Genomic DNA, 23251 nt, shown 5'->3' with positions numbered 1-23251 from the left:
CCTTTCTGCCAATAGCCTGAGCAACATCTTTTAGTTTTCAGCGGATATGGGTCCAATCTGGAACTTGGTTCCAAGCCCCCTTGTATGGGTCTTTGAAGATGTTAGGAGCCAAACTTGGAATCTCAGGCCAACCTCTACAACCAGACCATTGCATCCAAACACTCCAAAGTTTGGATCTGGGTCTATCCAGGCCTACATTTTGTTGACCTGGACAGCATAAGGGACATAACTGGGTTCAAACAGGCATCTGAGCACCTTTTATGCAATGACGACTATTCACACCGCACACTTATGAGGCAGTAAGGTACTATCATCCCCACTTTATAGATGGGAACCTGTAGCACTGAGAGGTGAAGTGACTTGCCCAAGGTCCCACTGGCAGAGTAAGGAACTGAATGCCAGAGTCCCAGTCCAGTGCTATTAATCCAAGACCATCCTTCCTCCTCTCTGCTCACTGAAAAACAATCTTTAAAGGCTAACCCACTACACTAGTGCAACATTCTGAGGACATCTCCATATTCACAGCACTCAGATTACTGAGTCTATTGTGCGAACAATATCCCCCCACTGCTCTAACCACATAGTCTGATCAAGTTTTTTCATGACCACACTCATGAGAATTAGCTTAATCGGGTCTTTTTTTTTTTTTTAAACTGACTCATGCCCAAGAGCATTATTCACAGCTGCATGGACCAGAACCCACTTCTGAAACACAACCTTCGCACACATGCTCAAAATATCTGCCGAGCAGAAGCCAGCAATAACTGGGGATGAGCAAGTTATATATGAAACAAAGGTGAACTCAACATATTAAGTATGTATGGTTTGAGCCTGTTCACACTGAAGTCAATGAGAATTTTGCCTTTGATTGGGAACATAAGCAGACCCACAGCTTGCCTTAACTGTTTCAGTACATAAAATCATGGTTTCCCATGCAATTCTGTGAAAGGTGAAGCAGGCATATGTAAGTGCAAAGAATCAAGGTGACAACATTAGAGAAAAGTCTCCATGATCTTAGCTGAGAAATTTGATGGGAGAAATTCATATACATAGAAAAACTGCATCAACGCTGATCACATTTGATCAGCAAGAAGCTAAATTCCCAAGCTTTCCTTTTCAAAAGAGCATTCACCGACATTTTGTATCTTGACTGATGCTAGGGGAAACAAGCAGTAGCACAGCAAGCAAATTCCCCTCAGACAGTTCAAGAGGACAGATGCTACCCGGACAACAGTATCCAATAGACCCCGAGAACTGCCAGCCTTCTAGACACAAATATGAAGGGGAGTGCTACTGAACTAACCATGGGTAGGACCCTAAAGGGAATGTACAACCAAGCTGTGACAACCTCCTCCATTTCCCAGAATTCAAAGGGGGGAGGAATAAAACGATCAGCTGAGCACAACACATTGGATGTATCAACAACCTGCAGATAGGGTCACTTTCAACAAGAGCCCTTTTGGATACGAATGCTTGCAATCGTTCAAGGCAGGCGGGCAAGTACAGAATCACATCTTACTCTCCACACGCAGCCCAGAGGCTCCAAAAGTCCCACTCACCCTTCCCACCCGGAAGGAAAATCCCATCAGATCTTACTCGTTCTCTAGGGGTAAATCAGAAACTTCAGCCTGTAGGGCAACATACCCCTATATATCCCATCCACTCCCCATAGACTGGCTGCGCACCTAGTATCCCCACCATCACTGGATCCAGCCAGGATGCCACTTATGCATCATGGAGCGGCGAGGAGTCATGTCTATACAACGTATTTTGTTTTCATTTGTAGTTAAGTTGCAACAGGACATTGGGCAGAGAAAAGAGGAGTCGATTTTGTTTGTGGAGCTTAACAATTAATGTTCTCCTTTCAGAACCCTTGTTTTAAAAATGTTTTATACAAACGAGTATTTATTTACAATCTGACATCCTAAAGGTTTCACCAGAGAAATAATATTATGACGAAACACTAAGTGCTTAGTGTTGGTAGCAGCACACCAGCAGCAGCTCTGCATTGTGGCTGAACAAAAACAACAATGTGGAATGTGATACTTAAAAAAAAAAAAAAAAAAAAAAAAAAAGACACCGCCTTTATTTGTAGTAAAAATGCTGTCCTCATTACACCCAATCTAGCTGAAATATTGTGATCTAGTCTCCCAAGGAGGTGCTCCAAGTCCTGTCACTTGGCATATTTAGCTAGGACAATGTCTACCAAGACACCACAAGACACATGATTGCAGCATCAGTTTGATGGAGCGGTTGACAATAAGTCATCTATGATGTGTGTGAGCCGAAAAGGAAGGGCGCTGATATGCTGCAGAACAGCACCCTGGTAAATATGAATACACCAAAAACGTCCCCTTGCAGCTAATGCCGAAAGGGACACACCGTATGCTCTGTCTGGCTGTGAAGAGTTACCGCCACAGTCAACATGTTTTATGGTGAAAGCGGCATTTGGAACATAGTCATGCTTCCTGCTGCCATTACTGCAACGGGTTTCAGTGCTTTATGCTTACGATGGCACCAGCATTTATTCCTCCCTATAAAATAAAGGCAACTGTAACTGCTGATTAAACCCTAAGAAGGCAATTCTCAAATGCCATCCCCGGCTAGCATTATTCAGGAGTCCAAACGAGTAGCAGAGAGCATCTCTGGGGTACCATGCAAATGGTTATGCAGGATGGACAAATCAACACTTGGCATTTCTAATGCACACAGCAAAGTAGTATCTGGATGCCATAAGCAAGGAAACAACATTCTGTCCTCCAAAGACACAGATCTTCATCCTTACTTTGCTTTAGGATACCTTCACTGATGGCATTTGGGCTTTGTTGTTCCTGGGTCATGTGGCTTTAGAAGAATATAGTGAATTCAGAGTGCACCTGGCACCATTTTTTTCCCCCTTCAAGATACAACTGTTTGGTCTGCACTCGAGATGTCATTTTGCCTGCAATCCGTAACCTGAGTGAATGACTGACTCCACTTCCAAAGGGAGATGACCTGGGGAATGTATATCCATAAGTAACATGATCTTTGGCTTCAGAAGTAGTTACCCAACTCTCTCTAAAGAGAGACTGATCCATGTTTCAGCTAGTAAATTAGTGAGATGCCTCTCCATTACACTAGCTAGATTAACACAGCATACAGAGATGCAAACACTGGGAAGGAAAAAGCTCCCAGGTACCTTGTGGGAGCTGGATGGAGACATGACAGACACCTGGGCTTCTTTTAAGAAATGTGGTGTTGGTCACTGGACTAGCAGACTGCTCCCTCAGGAGGTCCTACAGCTGCAATGCGATTCAGAAAAGGGAGGCGGTGGAAGGCGTGCGGCTGCCTGTCACTCTCGCCCGTTTGTGTGTCATGGGTTCTGTTGGTACCAGCTATGACAACTGGCTCAGAGTGGATATTAAAACTACCCACCCTGCCTAGAGAGGGGCAGCCTTCCCCTACACTCCCATCTACGAACTCAGTCTTGCTCTGCTGGACTTTTAGCACATGAGCTCAAGGGGCCTTTATTCTAAACACAAGCTTAGATGCTACTGACAGCCACGGCTTTAATTCTCTGTCAGAGATTACATGCCTAGAAAGGGTTTTGGACACACCTTCTCACTGCAGAGCTTAATGATGTTCACAAACGTAGGATGGCATGAGCGAACTACCCACAAATCCCAAGAGTAGCTAGATGAGAAACACAAGGTCATTTCATTTATTTTTGGCCAGAAAGCATGCTCCATTTCTTTATTTTTAAAAATCTACGGCTGTCTAATAGAGATGAACATGCCAGTGCAAGGGGTTTGGCCTGCTTCTTATGCTTCACTTAGAATTCAAAATAGCTAGTAACAGCTGTGATGCTTAGAATCTTTGCCAGGGGCACCCAAACTTTGCTCAACCAAGGACTTCATTGGTGTCTTGCCAAGAACCCAAGGCCTGCCTCTAATTTGCAGAAAATGGAATCAGTTGCAGCTCCTATCCAGACTGGCCTCTCAGACCAGGAAGGAGAACTGCATGATGGAACCTGTAGTTTTCATGACACCACTGAATTATTATAAACTTTTAAGCGGAATGTGTGCGAGAAGAGATTGACAGGTTTATAATATTTTAAGCTGGATTCCTTTAAAACATTAGTATCCTTATGTAATTTTGCCAGCCTGTGATGTTTTAATAGCTTATTCTCCCGGCCGACAAGTATACCTGTCATAGCCGTGCCATCAGTAATATACATGTCTTCAGTCATGAGCACTGCATCAACTCTGCATGTAAGCCAAGAGGTACGGTGGGAATTTTCAAAAGGTCTAAGGAGTTAGGCACCAAACTCTCATTGGCATTACTTGAGATGGAAGACACTCAGCACCAGACACTGACAGCTGTATACAAATCCTGAAAAACTAGACCATAACCCTACCAATCATCCTGTATTTATACACAGGAAGTATTGTAAAATTACCACAAAATGAAAGTTTATTCTTAAAATGAAGAGCTACTCCATTTGTTTAAAATAAATGCAATTCATGTCTGATAGGAGCTGCACACATTTTATTTTCATGAGCTGTAGTGACATTTACAAGCCAGTAAAATCATTGTAACTTATGAAAACAAACATCCACATCATCCCCCTCAAAGTGTATCTTGTATATCTGGGCACTACATGCAAATACGTAACAAGAAAGAATAAAAATATTTAATTTCTGAAACCTACATAGAAGGAGAAGCAGCTCCAGCTATGATCAGGGACAGCATAAAGCCTCTCTTCTTCCCTCCATTAGGGGGAATATGTGAACTGATGTTTCACACTTCACCACTGTTTCCTTAAAAAGGACTAACGCTGAAGGTGGGGTTTCCAGCATATTTGAGACAGTAAATCCGGGAGTACTCTTTAAAACTAGAACTAAATTATGCTACTTCCCTATCAGTACCTTTATAAATATACGTATCTGGTAATTTATTGCTTGAAGGTACAGTTGAGAGCACATGAGAAAAGTCTGACATTGCAGGCGTTGTCATTTTCAATGACAAACTGCAGTTTTATTTTTTTTTTTTTTAGACAAGCTTGTTTAGAAGAATAAGCATTTAAATGGTTAAAACTAGGCTTTGCGGTTCTCATGCCACTGAGAAATTCACACTTCTACTGTAGCACTGTACAGTGGGACGTTAGCTTCTCTAGCTGCAGACCACCACTATATATACTTTAAAACTCTTTGTAAAATCAGTTACAGCAACCACCTCCATTTGACTGTCCATCATTTGCGGACACTACTAGGGTTATGTAAAAGTTAATTCTGAATGGCGAGTGCAGGGCTAGTGCCTGGCCTGTATCCAGATGACTTCACCTCTGAAGCTGCCACTTTAATAAGCAGAACAGATAATCTGTGAAAGAGAGACTCAAAGAGCAGTGCGGAGTGGAATTTTGCTTTAAAACTTACCTCGCAGGAGTGCTTCAGCGTGCAATGCTCCTGTCCAGGGGAAGGATCCAAGTACAACTCAGACTTTGGTCACAAACTGTGACTGCTGAGTGGTGCCTTAGTAGATGAGGCCACTTCAAACCACAACACACAATGTGGCACAACTGCTCAGAGGAGAACGAGGATCGGAACCCTACGAGGTGTTGCAGGCAAGGATGAAGGGGCACATGCAGAGCTGGGTGAGGAAGCGTGCAGAGAACCTACCTGTTCGATGGCTGGATTCGACAGTGCCGTCACACCAACAGCTTTCTATGATTAATTTTCAAAGCTCAAAGCCAGAAGAGAAACAACACACAGAGCTCGATCCCACAGGAGTCTGCTGAACCTCCTGCTCTCAGCAAGTTAGCGAGGGCACTCACTACACATTGCTGTATTGGGCCTTAAGGAACCTGAACCGCTGCATGAAGCTGCAGAGAGCCCCGGAGAACATACCTTCTTGTGCACCACAGAGGACGTGGAATTAATTGTGCTCTCGTCGTTATGCATCATGACCAGTTCAGGGCTGCTCTCATCCATGACCTCCTGCATGCTGTTCACACTGCTGCTCTGACTGCCCGTGCTCACAGACATGCTCGGGATGGAATGGTTGCTGCCCAGACTGTCCATCTTCCGATTCAGGTTTGATCCATGCTCACTGTCCTGAAAAACAAGGGGCACCAGAGTTACAAACACTGCAGGAGATGGACTGCCTAATGCATATTCCTGCAGTGCCCAACATTGCTCTGCAATCCTGCAGTTACAGGTTCTCTGCCGCTATTTCCCAGCACCTAAATTCCTTGCTGTTCGCCTCCTAAAGGCCAAACCAGATATCACCCTAAGGTTACCAGAGGCTCTCAGTCAGTTTTCTCTTTTGTCCTCTGCGGCCATAGCATCTGAGGCTGCAAGCCAGTTCTCTCTCAAATGAAGCAGGGCTGGACACAATTAGTGTTTGACTGGGAACTCTCCAGGGAACATTGAGGTGCTGCTGTAAGTAGTGCCAGTGATTGAGAAAGGGGCACTTTTCCCTCAGAGCCTGTACTGAAATAATGCTCCAGCCACGATGAGCTGAGGTGCTGTGTATCGGAGATGTAAAAACTGGGGTCCTGACTATTTGTGATCCCTTAAGAATCCCACGGCACTTTTCCCAGGAGCGGGGGTTTTAACCTTGATGTCCGGGCCAAACAGAAATGACATTCTGTCAGTTTAAATGATGCTTGTAGTTTCTATTAAGATACATCGAGTATCCTAAGCTCTTATGCAGGTGCTGCGTACTTTTAAACAGCTAAATTGCTCCGCAGAAGAGACTGTACTACAATGGGTGAAAGCATTACAATACATTTAATTACATGATCTCACAATTATTTCTCAAACACCACGATAGAACATGCCCTTTTTTCTACAAACTTAAATACACAAAAGTAGCATCCTGCAATATTTTTCCTTCCTGTGTGCTTGCATCAGTTGGATAACCATAATGGGCTAGTCTGACCTGTACTGGCTTACAGAGAAGAGAATTTATATAAAGTCATCTAAGTCAAAGGGTTATCCTCAGAGGAGATAATTCTCTACAAGGGCCTTGGGGCTCTGGAATGCTCTCCAATCTCTGGTCCACAATAGCCCTGATTAGCCAAAATTCAGTGCGTACTGCAGGGCCATCTTGTTTGGTCTGGCCTTTGAAGAGAGCTGGGGAGAGGGACTTTACTAGTCAATTAATAGGCTGTTATCTGTAGTAAGAGCTGCTGTTTGGTAGAAGGGCTAGCTGACTGAAATTTGTATTTAGTTTTGTAATGTTAAGTAATTGGCAGAGCTCTCAGTTTGTGTATGGGTGCTTTTTATTACCCTAAACCAAATTAAAAAAATCCCATTTGACAGTGATACACATGTACGAGAAAGAACAATTGTACACCAAGTTACACATGCGTCTCTAAAGCGGCAGAAGAAACCGCATATTATACCGCAGCATTTGAGAAACACTCCATGGGTATTTAATTCCAGAATGCATGTGCACAAAGGACAGCGTTGAGGCTGCACATACAACCTGAACTTTCTCACTTCCTGACCTGAGTGCCTAAACATGCAACCTTAACTTTCTCCTGATAGTTTTGGATGGGAGTTCCTTTAGAAAAAAGTTTCAAAGCTCCAAGATGTGGAACTCATTGGTTATATACCCAGCGATGTTCACAATAGGGAACACATCTCCTGCACTCCCTAGGAAGCCTGTTGGAGGGAACCCTTCCCCCTCCCTCCCCCTCCAGGGTGGGCTTCAGGAGCTAGGCAGCTTTTGCTAACAAGATGAGCAGTGACTGAGGCCAGAGCTTCACCCATTGTACACCCTTGCTAATTTTTATCCTGTACTGCTGAGTTAGCCATGCATACGTGTGCGACATGGCCTCCCTTAGTGACACACTGAACAAGCTTAGTGAGAAAACTCAGTGCAACATGTGCTGTGGACTGTAATTCAGTGATATAAAAACCAAATTTTATTGGAATACTCCACGGCACTTCTTGGTGATGGCTATTATCATGATACATTTCAGCACTCTAACCCCAGCGCTAGAGCTATTACATTACATTACAATGGCGAAAGTACTCCCCTTACACCCTACTTGCTGTCCTTGAAATGATTTTGTTCAGACTTTCACCAGGGGGGGAAGAGGAGGAGAACACTCCTGGGCAGAGACAGAGCCTGGGAATTTCGGTCTGAAAGTTTTGGAAAATTCTAAGTGACTGACAACAGGGGGGTTAGAATGGAAATTCCTGCCCCACTCTACCTAGCGTGGCTGGCGCTGCTGCTACCACCATTGCATAGTTGCCATTCTCCTTCACAGCAGACAGCCTGGCTGCACTGCTCCAACTGGAAGTACAGGCAGGTGTTTCTTCAGAAGTGCCACCCTGTATCTCAGCACAGACGCCCCCACCTCTGAGCCCAAGACACTTCCTCCTCCCAAAATAGCACAACTGATCTAGTTGGCCCAAAAAATTAACCCCCGTTTGCTGAACTCTGACCTCTCCCCTTCACATCTGCCTGCTGCATTGTAGGAAAAAGATACACACAGTCAAGGCCACATAATATGAAGGGGCTCAATGGAAAAGGTTTTCCATGCACCAAACCATTAGATATTAGTTTATCCAAATGTGCTCATATCAAGTGACATTAAATAATCTTCCTTTAATATTAATTGACAAATCACTGGTTTCCTTCTCTAAAGCACAGTTAGTGTCAATTACTGCAAACTGATTAATTGGGCTGTTTACAGCTGACGGTTTGAACTGAATCAGATTTTAATTTTATGCCTGGCTTTGTGTATCAAACAGTGGTTTTCATTTTTTAGCATCAAAGAACTTTTAAAAAAAAGCATCTCTGCTTATCCGATTTCATTTTCGGCTCGCGATAGGCCAATTAATTGATAGAAACGTCTCAGCAATTGGAGAAACGTTGCGATGGTGCTATTGAACAGGCTTCCTTTATTTAGAAAAGAAGAGTCTAGCCCAGGGATCGGCAACGATTGGCACGCGGCTGGCCAGGGTAAGCACCCTAGCGGGCTGGACCAGTTTATTCACCTGCTGATGCGGCAGGTTCGGCCGATCGCGGCACCCACTCACCGTGGTTCGCCGTCCCGGGCCAATGGGGGCGGCGGGAAGCGGCGCGGGTGAGGGATGTGCTGGCCGCCGCTTCCCGCTGCTCCCATTGGCCCGGGACAGCGAACCGCGGCCAGTGGGGGCCGCGATCGGCCGAACCTGCCGCGTCAGCAGGTAAATAAACTGGCCCGGCCCGCCAGGGTGCTTGCCTGGCGAGCCGCGTGCCGAACGTTGCCGACCCCTGGTCTAGGCCATCAGTCACTGAAGGTAAAGCACATCATTTTTGAAAGTTCATTCATTTGTACCCTTCATAAACCCCAGCTGTACATTTTAAGCCACTGAGAGAGACTATGTCTTGGTAGAACTCCCTTCCCAGGAAGGGGTGGCTTTCATGATCCCACAGCTCTCCTCTACTTTCCCTTTGGGCTTCCCAATTTCAGCTCTTCATCCCTAAAGAGCTCTCCATTGCAGCTACTCTCTTTTTGTCAGATGATCAAAACCCATTACTGACGCTCTTTAAACCAGCTGGTGAGATCACTACTGAGTGAGGTCAGCTGGTCTCCTCTTCCACCACCAGCTCCCATATCAAGCTCTTGGCACCCTTTACAGGATTTAAAACCACCACCACTAAAATCCCATTAAACCTGCTGTCCACACAATTATTATTAAATCCAGCTCAACAACAATTATATCATGCCAATAAAATAACCCCATGCCACCCTCATCCCATTCCCTCCACAGGTGAGCTTTGTAGTGTGCCTGAAAGCTCAACGCATCCAGATTCTGGCAGTCCCAGGTGAGTGGGATGTGGGACAGGCACAATCCAAAGGCAGAATCTCCTCACGTTAAGGACGACAATGACTTAGATGTATATATTTAATTCCTTACAGAGTTTTCTTGGCATCCATTTATAAAGTGTGCACACAAACAAATGCTGTTAGGAACCCGCGGTGGAGGTCTAATCTAACAGCACGTAGCAAGTTAAGAGGCCAAGCTGTAAGAGAATGCCTGAACAAACCTGCCCCACAACTGCAGTTTAGGGGATTTAGGAAAATTTACTTCCCTCGCTCAAAGTATCTCTGAATCCCTGTTTGGCAAGCCAGTTTCACTGCTCCACATTAAAACCTTGCCTATTCCCTCTCTGATCTGGCCCACCTGCGAAGCTGCTATCTTCTCCTTCAAAATCCTCCTTAAAAGGAGTTTCTTCTCTGGAGCTCTCAAGAAAAAAGTTTTTCCTTTGAAAGAAGTCCAAAACTGAGCTCTCAAGACACCAACGTGTGCATATGCCTAACCTAACGTAACTGCCTTCTCTTGGGGCCGTCGCCCCTATCCGTCCTCACTCCATCTCTGCTGAACCACATGGCACTCTAACGATCTACAGCCGCACGGCGCGCACTCCTCAGGGCAGCAACCACAGCATTCCACTTGCCCCGGAAAGCACCCAGACGGCTTTTGGACACTGTCGATGTAATAACAAACAACAGTACCTCCTCCTCCTCCAGAGACTCCGTCAGCGGCCCGTTCCGCGTCTCCTGGAAAAGGATTTTCTTCATTTTCCGGTACTGAAGGTTATCCAGCTCGCGTACAGCATCTTTCGTCCTTTGTATTAGGTCAATTAGGACCCGGGGCGGCCGGTCTCGGCGAACAAAGTCATGCTGATTTTGAAACGAGAGAAGATATATGTGGCCTCAGACACAACACCATACATGTTTTACCAGACAACATGAGCCATTGTAATTATTACTTTAAAAATCACCTGATATGACATTTCTTCCCCCGTCCTCCACACCGTTAGGTACCAAAGCTCCCAAAATTCATTTAGCGCTGATTAGATGCACTGTACATGAGCCACATCAACATAAGTGAGCAAGCTAGCCATGCGGCAGCCTGACATACAGCATTCAGATGGTGAAATGCTTCATTCAACGGTTATAAAATTGGCAGGAGTGCAGGACTTGGCCAAGCACAGAATATGGAGAAATATGGTCACTGTTCTACTTGACATTATATATATATATATTACACACATACACACACACACACACAAATCAGAGATCAACTCAGAGCAGGAGGGCTAGTGGGTAGGACATTAGACTATAGGTCAGGAGACCTGGGGTCTATTCCCATCTCTGCCACTGACCTGCTAGGTGACCCTGGGCAAGGCACTTCACCTCCTCTGCCCATTTTCCCTCCTAGCTTTTGGTCCGTCTTGCTTGTTTAAACTAGGTGCCTTTTGGGGCAGGATCTGTCCTGTGCCTAGCACAACAGGGCCTAAATCTTGGGCAGGGCCACTGTGAAATACTGTCACACAAACAGTAACTGACCTGTTCCCTCCCTGTGTACGTACACACACACACACACACACACAGACACACTCACTCTCTCTTACACACACACACACACACACACACACACGGTAATCCAAGGAGCAACATAATCAAATTTAAACAGCAGCCAATTTGCAGATTATATACAGTTTAAGTAAAGATGAACATATAAGGTGCATAAATAAGCAGATACTCCAGGAGGAAGGAATTCTTACTCCTGTTACTGGAGATTTCCTGCCTAAACCTCATGCAAAGATTTACCCTCTAGACCTTTCAGATTCATAAACAGGAATAACGGGAGGACTAAGGGCTTTATCACGCTCCCAGTAAGTCAATGGGAATAGGATCAGGTCCTTACATAGATCCCAGTTCAGGAAAGCACTTCAGCACATGCTAGAGTCCATCCCTACTTAGGACAGAACTTAAAATGCATCCTTGAATGTGTCCCCTCCCCCAAATAGTCAGGAGGATACATTGTTAAGTGTTCTAAGGAACAAGTGTATCCTATACATTTCTTCAGGCACAGGACAATGAAGCAAGGGGAAAAAATTCTGTACCCAGAAGGCCTGATGCAGCAAACACTCACTACTGGGAGAGCGCGAAGTATTCTGAAGAGCCCTATTGACTTCCATGGAATTAGTCACGGTAATAAGCACCACCCTGGGTTCAGGATCTGGCCCATATCTGTTCTATTTGCAATATAAATCAAATCATTAAACGAAATGAAGCCAGGTATACGTGATATGCTAAGCTGAAGCACTCCTCAAGAGAGGAGTCTCAAATCCAGAAGAGCCATGAGGATCAGATTAACTTGTTTTAATGATCTGTATATAGATGTATGCCAAAGGCTTATTTTTTAAATTTTTAAATAAATTAAAACTATTGTGCATTTGAGTTTTATTAACGGCAATGCCCATTCATTTCAGTATCAAAGTATCTTTTACTATAACTCAAGCTTTGACGGTCATTTCACAGGGAAGAAAACTGAATAATTTCTATTCCTTTATAGGCAGACCCACCAATTTAATTTTTTTTTAAATAATGTAAACACTGGCAAGTGAATGAAGTCAACTTGCAGCTAATTGTGGGTGGAGATAAAATTACCGTTTTCATCTCACTGCAGAGAATTTTTAAAATAGAAAAAATGGATTTCAAACCATGTTACTGATTCTGGAAGTGCCAACATTAATCCATGCCAAATGCGCCCATTCAGCCAAGTACTCAAACACATGTTTTATTTTAAGCTTATATGAGTAGTCCCAGTGCAATACATGGGACTAATTGCATGCTTTAAAGTTAAGCTTGTGTTTTAATACCTTACTGAATCAGGGCCAGAGTTAGATTGCAAGGTACATGCATGAAATAGAAGGGTAAGAAGTCATCCTTATCTAGGCAGAATAAAATTATGATTGCTTATCTATATTATAGTAGTATCTATAAGCCCCAAACAAGATCAAGGCCCCACTGAGCCTGGCTCTGCATTCACACATATTAAGAGAGTCCTCGCCCCAAAGCGTTTACAATCTAAATATAGACATGACAGATTAAGGGTGGGAAGGGAAACAGAGGCATAGAGGGGAAGTGAGTTGCCAAAGGTGACACAGCAAGTCAGTGCCAGAGCCAGGAATAGAATCCACATCTCCAAGTAATAAATGGTGAAAATCAAGCTAGATTTTAAAATTCCTTCCAGTTTAAAAAAAAAAAAAAAATCTATGGTGACACACATGGTTGTGTGTTTTAGTTTTTAACTACATTTTTAATGTAACTGTCCCTTTAACAAAGCTCATACCAAATACTGAGCTGACATTGCATTCATTCTCAGAAGCATTTAATTCAACAATCACTTAGTACACTCCTCAATTGAAAAATACCACCACAAACATAACCTATATCCCTCCTTATGTAAAAGAGCCCGGGCTGCCCAAAAATAGCTCGAAAGAAGGAAGTACTGCATGCTGTAAGCGGAGGAACTTTGGGGCTGATGAAGAAGGGAACAAATCTGTCGTGCAGGAGTCAGAATCTTCCGATAAACCAATTAAAAGGACTGAAAATGTACAATCTATGAATGACGTCTCCGCTCCAATTGTTTACACAGACTCCTGCCCAAGGTAACCATGAAATCATATCCTTCAATGAACTTGCACTATTACTAGAGAGCTGAAGGATTGCCAAGCCACATGAATGAATCATCAAGAAACTAACAACATAACCCTATTAGCTGGTCAAAGGATTATCAATGTGCTGCAAGTGGAACCAGAGAAGAAAACACTGATATGTGCTGTACAGCACATACTCAGACCACAGGGAAAAAAATACACCAGGCTCCGAAGAGATTAAAAACGGAGCCTGATTTATCAGCATTTCAATGGAAAACCAAGCCATAGGAGTTAAATATATATACACGAGATGGTCTAGGTTTACAGCAAAGCCAGAAGAAAGAGCGCAAAGCGGACTATGCAGTACAGAGCGTATGGTTTCGATTTCTCACTTCACGAACCAAGAGAGGCTCTGATGCATCCATGAGAACACATTTTACTGAGCTGAAAGAGCAACAAGAGAAGCCATAAAACAAAGGCTGAATGGTAGCCTTAGAACAAAAATCAGAATCAAAAGGCTGCAAGGTAAGCACAGAGCAGCGATCTAACCAACTGTGGAAATGAAGCAAAAGCCACTATGGAGCTAGTGATCCCTCTGCCGAAATATTCAAGGAAAAACTGAGTCCTGTTTACCTGGTGTGGAACAGCAGCATGCCAGGCAATTCTCACCAGCAGCCAGGCACTGCAACCAGAGAAATAGCAGGCCACTGATCAATTTTAAAGAAAGGGAATATGTAAAAAAAAAAGCCTGATGGAAAAGGGGCCGGACAAATTTCACACATGGCTACCTTCTAAAGAAATGCTGCTCCTTGAATTTCCCAAAGATAAAGCCCCTGGAGTTACACAAGGCCCCTCCACTTTTCAGGTAGGCTGTAGCCAGATGACATAAGGAGTTGAATGTCTGATTTACAATTAACTTCCTATCCGTAACGTCAATGAACTGGGGACATGCCCTTCAGTATGTGGTCCCTGGCCTACTTTCATATTATAAACTGTGAACTGCTGCCAAGTAAGTGCAGCAAAGAAACTTTCTTTACTCCCAAAACAAATGGTAAGTGATTAGATTGGGAATGAAAACTGGTGAAAGACCATAAACAAAGGGCAATAATAAATGACAAAGTATCAAGCTTAGGAAAAGACTCTGATCAGTTGCTGTGGGAATTGGTGCTAAGTAAGTTTTAATGTAACACTTCGTTAATAATACAGAAAAGGGCGTAAAAGGCATGTTAATGGAAGTCACAAAGCTTACTACATTGGGTGGAGTTGCTAGCACCAGTCTGGACAGAGACATAATAGGGCGATGCCAAGATTAGAAACATGGATAGAAAACCAAAGGAGATTCAACTTGAAAAAAATCTAATACTTTAAAAAAAATACTACATGCAAACAATAATGCTAAAAAAAGACCTAAGGGTGGCAGTGGACAGGAAATTAGACAAGATTTTGCAACAAGACAGTAGCCAAAAAGGCCAATGAAGTTTGGGGCTGTATACAAAGAAGCATCATCATTACAGAGCAGAGAGGAACTAGCCAGACCTGGGACAGTGCTTTCTGCTATGGGCACATCAATACCAGAAAGATGTGTCAAAATGGAGAGAAAGGAGGAGAACAAAACCATCAGGAGGGCTGGAAGGACTGAGCTAGGAGAAAGGAGCTGCACATCTATGGTTTGGCTAAGAGAAGAGCAAGCAGAACAATCGAGGAAACTGTAGAACCTGACAAACATTTGAAGGGTGCAAACACCACGGGAGGAGAAGTGAGCGAGTGCTTCCCGGTGGCATTACTGGGATTAACAGCATGAAATTGGGAAAAGGAAAATTTAGGCTGAAAATCCTCCTGACAGGCTGCGGAACTGTCTCCCGGGAGAAATGATGGATGTCCCAGTGCTGGGGCTTACGACTAGATTGCCCAAGACTCTAGAGAATGCACCAGACAGAATAATCCTGCTCTGGCTGGGAAATGGATCAGTCGACCTAGAAGATCTTTTCCATCCCTAATTTCTATGATTAATCGGTAACTATCTGCAAACCTTGATTAAGGACTCAGGCCTCTGATCATGCAGAATGCAATGCAGTGGTGAATCTTGGAGAACTGGGAACTCCACATCTCCCAGAAAATCCCTGCTGCTCACTCAAAATCTAAACCCAACTAGTTATACTGTTTTTTTAGATCTCCCACCACGCCCACAGAGAAAGCCTGTAGCACAAACCTTACAAATCTACAGTGCAACTCCATGAAAACTGGGTAAGAGGAAACTGTTCATTGCACTACAGAAAGGTAACATTTTCCTTCATGGGAGAATGAGGGAGAAAAAAACTTGGATTGTAACAGAAGATTAATGGTCCCGCTGGTTTACAGAGGAGTTTGTGTAACGGCTCCAGGCAGGGCCTTTGTTAACGAAGGAGATCCATACAGTAACAATGGATGATAGCCAACGTATGGTTCCAAAAGAGGGTGAGTCATTGGGTTACATATATCAGAGGTGGGGGAAAAGGCCTATGATTTTGGTGAGGAAATCTCAATGGAGATGAGTTAGGAAGGAAAGTGATACTTAGCGCTACCATCTTGCTAGAACACAAATCTCTTGTGGCAAAGACTGTGGCAGAGCATTGGACAAAGAGGGAACCGAGCTCAAAAGAAACAAGATTAATGTACAGGCAGTTCAGGGAAGTGTCGAAGAGAAGTTTGTGCAAGCCGTACAAGTTAAGGGTCAAGAAACAGATCTGGCATCACCAGAAGGGGAGTGGAACCGCCTCAAAAGAATGCGGATTGAGGTGGTGGAAGAGGTTTGTGGGCAACATAGATGGGGAAAGCCCAGGAAAAGAGAGAAATGGTGGTGGCCTGATCAAGTGCAAATAGGAATCTGAGACAAGAAAATGGAGCATAAAAAAAATAAATAAATCGAATCCAGCGAGTGTAAACGAAAACAAATACAACGAAGCAAAGCAAGCTACCAAGCAGGCAGTGAAAGCCAAAGAGTGACCAAGACAATTTATACACCAACCTTGTAAATGACTCACAGTTAGCTGGCAAAAATATCTATAGCATTACAAAAATGAGACGCAAAGGGAACGAGGATGATATTGTCACACCATTAGTAAATGATGACCAGGCGATACTACTAGTAACACCTGAACAAGTGAAGGAGCAGTAGAAAAAATACTTTGAGAGTCTCTTAAATATGGCAGGTTTCAGGGTAGCAGCCATGTTAGTCTGTATCCTCAAAAAGAACAGGAGTACTTGTGGCACCTTAGAGACTAACAAATTTATTAGAGCATAAGCTTTCGTGGGCTACAACCCACTTCTTGCATCCGAAGAAGTGGGTTGTAGCCCACGAAAGCTTATACTCTAATAAATTTGTTAGTCTTAAATATGGCAAACCCCTTTAGGGTGGAGTGACCCTCATGTAGTGCCTGAGCCTCACACAACAGTGGGCGAGGGGAGATAAGCAGTTCAGGTAATGAAGAACAGTACAGCATCAAGACTCAAAGCGACAGCAGACCTGGTGAAAGTCTTGGATGAGTGAGGCATAAAATGGATGAACAGAAATGTTAAAAGTCATCTGGTGAGGCAAGACAATTCCTGAAGGCTGGTGCAAGTCTATCCTGGTCCCAGTACTTAAGAAGGGAAGTTTCCATGAATGTGAAAAGTATCGAGGGATAAAACTCATGTCGCGTGGGATGAAGATACTGGAACAGACCCTGGGGATGGCAGGATTGGAGACTGTGGAACTCCTCCTGGAACAAGAGCCATTCAGCTTTAGGAAAGGACAAGGAACCACAGATGGCATGTCTGTAAATTGGCAAAGGACAGAGAAGTGGCTAGAGCACCAACAGGATAGTGTCTGGGCTTTTATAGACCTAGAAAAGGCATACGATAAAGTGGACAGAAAGATGCTCACACCGGTGCTGAGGTAATACGGAGTGTCTGAGGATTTAGTAACTATGGAGAATGCCCTACATAAATCACCTAAAACAGTGATCCAAACATGTTTTGTAACGACAAGCACGTTTGAAGTGAAAGTTGGACTGCACCTGTGGTCGGCCGCAAGTCCACTGCTATTTATCATATTGGTGGACTACATCAGCATGAAGATCTCAACAGGAAAAGGTGAAAAGCTGCTCTATGCAGATGACAGCAACCAGGGCGCCCTCAAAAGAAGCGACAGAGGAAATAATAAGCCAGTGGTATAACCAGATAAGCTGGGATAGGTTGAAAATGAGCGTGACTAAAACAGAGTTCATGTGGATCCCTAGCCGTGCCACAGGGAAACTGGACATAGAGATTAGTGAAATGTGACTAAAGCAGACAGACCAGTTCAAGTACCTTGGTGGGTCAGGTGTGGAAGCCGGCGATCTTGAATGCGTTGGACAGTCCAGATTGAGGAATGCTGGAAGAGTGTGGAATAACATCTCAGGGATTATGCATGACAGGCGTATGCCACTGAGACTAAAAGCCCAACTGTATAGAAAAATGGTGGGCCTCCCACAGCTGTGTGGTGCAGAAGCATGGGTGACACAGAGACGGCAGGTTCAGGGCCTACAGGTGTTCAAGATGAGATGTTTTCGTGCCATAAGAGGAGTTACACGAAGAGAGAGATTTCAAAAGGAAAGTATTAGGATGTAAGTCAAAGTTCATGATGCGGCTGACAAAAACCAGAAAGGGCAACTTCACTGGTTCAGATACATGCAGACGATGAATGAAAGAGACCTGCTGAAGATAGCATGGCAGGAAAGGGACTCAGAGGAAAGCCACGGAAGCAATGGATGGATTGCATCAAAGAAAATGGTCAGTAGGTGGACCTTAGAGCCACCTTGGACAGACGAAGATGGAGGGTGTTTGCATGACGACCCAACCCCAGTTGAGGGGATAAGGGGAAGATGGAAAAGAACACACACACTAATATCCAATTTCTGATTAACATTCTTTTCCTCTCCACTTCTAAGACCATACACAAGGTCACCCTCCCTCCGGGGTGCAGTCCTGTAATGCAGTCCTGTAACGTAAGAGAGGGAGCAGTCCTGTAACGCAGAACCCAACGCTGCTTCCTGCGCACTCCATTGCCACGCTACTGGACCAGTAGGCTGGCTTGCTGTTTTAAACTAAATCTGGAGTGCAGAAATCCCCTCTCGCCTCTCAAAGCTTTTGAGCACGTACTCTTAAGTCTCGTCTATACAACAAAAACTGCCCATTGGATAATTTAACAGTGGGTGCCTGCAACAGGGGCAACTAAACTAATGCTGGCGATGGTTTGTCCTTTCCTATGCTTATAGTTCAACTACATTCAGCACTGCTGCAGAAATTATGACTAAATCCTTTATCCGTTTGCTGCTGACAGGCTCTTCCTTCAGCTAGGGAGGCTACTCCATGAAATACTGCCTCATGAGACTTGCAACTTCCTTCCAGAACTCAAACCTGTTTTCTGCAAAGCCCATTGGGGTACAAAGGGTCAGGAGTCCTGCAACTGCTCCCAAAGTTGTTCCTCACAACATGAGTCCTTTTCCCATGCAGCTTATCCTTAGTCCTTTCCAACAGTGAACCTCAGAGCATCCTGTTACAACAGACGCATTTTAACAGGAGCAGAATGAAGTCTGAAAACAGAACATCAAGTGCCCTAATTCTCTAGCAATGCAAACAAACAAGGCCACCAGCCTTTTACATTTCACATTGTCAGGTTGCAAATTTCTGAAGGAACAATGCAGCCAGATATCAAAAGTGATTCTCAGAACCAGCAGTTTTGCCTGTAACAGGATGGATTTCAAATGAACCATTTACATGAAAGGAGGCTTAAACGTGATGCTTTAGAAAGATGCATCAACAACAGTGACAGCCAAGGTTGTGCATAAAGGATGAAATTCATCTCTGCGCAGAAGGCCAGTCCAAGGCCACTACACAACAGGTCAGTGCAGAAAGGTGAGTTTCAGCCCAGGTTAACCACAGCTGTCTGAAGTGCCATCTTATTCCACACGACATTTGGCATTCCCAATTAGTATTTCATACTAGCAAGAGTCTGGTGGCAAGAGGTAGGGGACCATGAATTCATTCATTTATTGTCATGTGAATTTTAAGGCGGTCTTGCAAAATTCTACTGGCCCAAAGTGAGGTTTAATTTTTGGAACGGACAAGTAAAATATCACCAATTTTCCATCATCATTGAAATGTAAAAGGGTGGGCAAATGGGTTCAGTGCCTGGACTGGGAAATGGTCATGATACTTTTGCAAAGCTGCTTTAAAAAGGTCTTTGCTTCGTTCACCCACCCTTTATCATGTAAGCTGTGGGGAGGGAAGCTGTTAAATAGAACAGAAGCTGAAATTACATTTCTAAAGGAAAATACATAGTGATCATAATAAAAAGGGAAAATTCTTGAGGAAAACCAATCCGCAGGGTGCAAGTAGCCCCGACCTTGCAGTGCCTCTGCCTACCTGGATACACTAGAAAATGGCCTACTCCACTCTGCCAAGCGACGTCCTGTCCCACCACCAATACTGGTAACATTACTCCACCTCCAACCACCCTTCCTCCCCCAAACATCTGAAATAGAAAAGTGAAAAGTTACCCGCAACAGGTCTGCTGACGATGGCCTTTCCTGAGGTATTTTCTGCAAGCAGTAATCAACAAATCCCCTAAAGGAGTCCGTCCTGTAGAGAGAGAGAAATTTAAGGGGAGGGAATCATTTCAGGGGCCGGAAGGCACACTGGTGACTTTCAAAATTTATCTGCATCAGTAAGACGGAAAAAAAATAAATAAATCTGTATTTCTCTGTTCTTAAGTTCTGGGACAGGAGAGAAACTGGACTGTTGCCAAGTGTACTAGTTAATTCCCTTGGTTCCTCAATGCAGGGAGAAACGCACTCACAGTGCGGGGGAAATCACAGTGTGCGTTGGGCAGCAAGATGTTCTGCACTGGAGTTCAAGTCCTTTTACTCTAGTGAAGGTGAAGTTTGCACTAGCAGATGCATCTTCCACGAGGAAGGGGCTTTCCTTTTAATAACTTGATGGTAGAGATCTCCATTTTATCCAATCATTACTGCCAGTGCACCAGCTGTGGCACTTAAGCATATGTTTCAGGGCCTTGCTCAACTGGGGCTGGTATCTTGAGGGATTCCCTGTCTCCTCATGCCCAGGAAAAGAAAAATAGTCTCCTTGAGTGTATTGTTCCCGCCCTGCCAATGAAACTCAGACATTAACACATTTCAACAGGAGTAATATTTCTGTACAGACCACACTGATTTCCTTCTGTTTTTAGTCTCTATCTGCATTTTTGGTGCCAATGTGAGGATACAAAGGGCAATAGAAAAGTCCATCACTAACAGGGATATCAATTCATATGCCATATTCACAGGTACTCCGCAGCAAGCTTCCCCTCAATTTCAGTAACAAAACCTTTGGACTCTCTGGTGCTCCAGACCAGCAGATGGAAAGTCTGTGACAGCATCACACAGGTTCTAGTGACTTAGGACAATGAATACAACTTCTGCGTTATTAAATTGAACTTACTTTATCCTGCCCCTAAGTTTTTTTCATTTTCCATATGCTGTACATGAAGCACAGTAACTGCACAATAAACATAGTCAAGACGGAAGTTAGCAGTTTGGGCGTGTGGGTAGAAGACCAACTTTTTGGCACCTGGAAAGGCGTTCAAGGCAGATTGGGATTATGGGACAAGTACATTAGCTGAATGTTTCCATTATGAAATAGCTGACGTGACAATTTGAATGGCTATCATTAGGTTTCAGAGTTAACACGTGTGCCGATAACAGGGCAAGTTCATACCCATCTATGAGCTTTGTTTCATGCTGTCTGCAGATTGAGGCTACCATCATTGCCTCAGTTACACTCCACTTTTGGAGGGTTTCCTTTGCAACCATAAAAGAGCAAGACATTTTTAAAAATCAAAGCTTGGATTCTGGAACACAAGTGCGTGGCAAGGTGAGGATTCTGCAGCCACAAAGCCCTGAATATCTGACAAAGCTCCTAAAGTGACTCCCAGGAAAAGCTAGTTGAATCTACCTATTTGCAGCTATCCTTTCTCTCAGGTTTTGCTGCACAGTTACATTAACAGTTCCTCCTTCAGCCAAGCACCATTCACACCTGGAAATTCTGTTGACACTGACTTAGGTTGGCTTAATACACACACTAACATTTTACTTCATGCAGTATCTACAGGCGCGTAATTAGTACCTGCACACATCGGACTGCAGGACAGCCGAAGTGACAGCAGGTCAAAGCTAAGCCTACCTACTAGAGAATATCTGTGCAGTAGCAGACATGGAACTTGACAGCTGACAGTCAATCGCTACACCAGAACAACCGCTTTCCTTGTCAGATATTTAACCACGTGAAGGGTGCTGGAGGGGCCAATGGTTTTCAGGAAAACAAAAACCAAAAGAGAACAGAGTAGCATTCTTACCATTCATTTGACTGTAACGTAGGGGAGTCATTCTGGGCTATGTGATATAAGGCACTCATTGCATTCATGTTGAAAAGGGGAGGCTTCCGTTCGGCTGGAAAGACAAGAGAAAGGAACGATAAAGCAGGCGAAGAAAACGGAGAAGGACAAGGAAGTTCAAGCAAGGTGTCGCTGCTAAATCAATAGCTCATTACTGTCGTCATGCCACATAAACCCATTATTTTAATCTCCGAGGTTAGTTCAGGACAGCCCTTTAGGGAAAACTGTTGGTCATCTGAATGCTGGATGGGACAGCTCCTGAGAAAACAAGTGCAACCCAGTGCGTTTTACCTGTAAAAAGGGTTCTAGTATCTTTTACCCGAGTGACATCTTCCTGAGTTTGGCCTGCTGCAGTAAATAGAGGACAAGAAATAATTGTCGGCGCAAGTGAAGCATGATCACCATCTGCCCTGGAAAAGCTGGGAACTGGCACCTAAAAATGCTGGGTGCTCTGCCTGACAACATCTGATGCGAAAGAGGACAAGATGCCTTCGATTTTGGTGCCCTTGTAATTGCAACCAACTGGCAGAAGGACAACAATTTGCCTGCCTACCTGCTTCTTTGCTAAATTCCTCCTCAGCTCCCCTTAGCCAGAGTCACTCCTGGGAGTGCACTTCTGAAAGGCTACTCAACTTCGGTCTGTCCGTGCTCTCCTCAGAACAGGGCACAACTGCTGATCAGAGAAATGGAGGCAGGAGGCCAGTTTTCACCCTGGTCCAAGGTCAGACGTACCATGACTCAATGCAGCCAGATTTTTAAGTTCATGTCAGGTCAGAGCAGAGCAGCTGCTTGTCCCTGACATGCAATGTGCATACAACTCAACACGATTTTTTTTCCAGACTAATTTTGGCTATGCAAGAATTTGGGTCCCCACCATCCTGGGTCAGACAAACACTTGAGAGCCAGGTCCCGGTAGCTGAAAAAGAAAATTGGTACTTTCCAAGAGGATTAGCAACAACAAGAAATACTTGGTAAAAAAGCTTTGAGCTCCTTGAATGAAAAGCTCCATGGAAGTTCAAATATTAGTTCAGCCTCAATGCCCATATGGGGTCTACCACAATACCCATTTTACAGTGGGGAAAACAATCACAGAGAGGTTCAATGACTAGCTGAAACCCACACAGCAGGCCTGGGAAGAGAACCCAGGAGCTCTGATTCTCCATTTCTTAATTCTGAAATACAAACTGCATCAAGGGGAAGCTAGTTCTAGCCGCTGAAATGCAAGACTAGTAATTGCACCAGCCATCACACAGCAGGAGAGATGGAACTACCCCCTTTCTGTCGGAAACAACATTTCTCCCCATTCCTAGTCCACTTTGCTGAAGGTTTACCAGAAGTACCATTTTCAGGGAGTTTTCCCTTACAGCA

The 23251-nt window shown here is 44.2% G+C and overlaps 1 protein-coding gene across 2 annotated transcripts in view; it reads right to left on the bottom strand.

Annotated features, from left to right (window-relative positions):
• TAOK3 (TAO kinase 3) overlaps positions 1-23251 on the bottom strand; it is a 142480-nt gene that overhangs the window by 28566 nt on the left and 90663 nt on the right. For both annotated transcript variants that reach the window (XM_034791003.1, XM_034791004.1), the window contains exons 10-13: positions 21845-21938; positions 19992-20073; positions 10499-10666; positions 5886-6092 (exon numbers count right to left, since the gene is read on the bottom strand). In XM_034791003.1, the coding sequence (XP_034646894.1) occupies positions 5886-6092; positions 10499-10666; positions 19992-20073; positions 21845-21938 (551 nt within the window). The remainder of the gene's footprint in view (positions 1-5885; positions 6093-10498; positions 10667-19991; positions 20074-21844; positions 21939-23251) is intronic.

Source organism: Trachemys scripta, chromosome 15, assembly GCF_013100865.1.
Source record: "Trachemys scripta elegans isolate TJP31775 chromosome 15, CAS_Tse_1.0, whole genome shotgun sequence".
Classification (NCBI taxonomy): domain Eukaryota; kingdom Metazoa; phylum Chordata; order Testudines; family Emydidae; genus Trachemys; species Trachemys scripta.
Note: the sequence above shows the minus strand (reverse complement) of the source record. Positions and strands in the feature narration are given on the sequence as shown.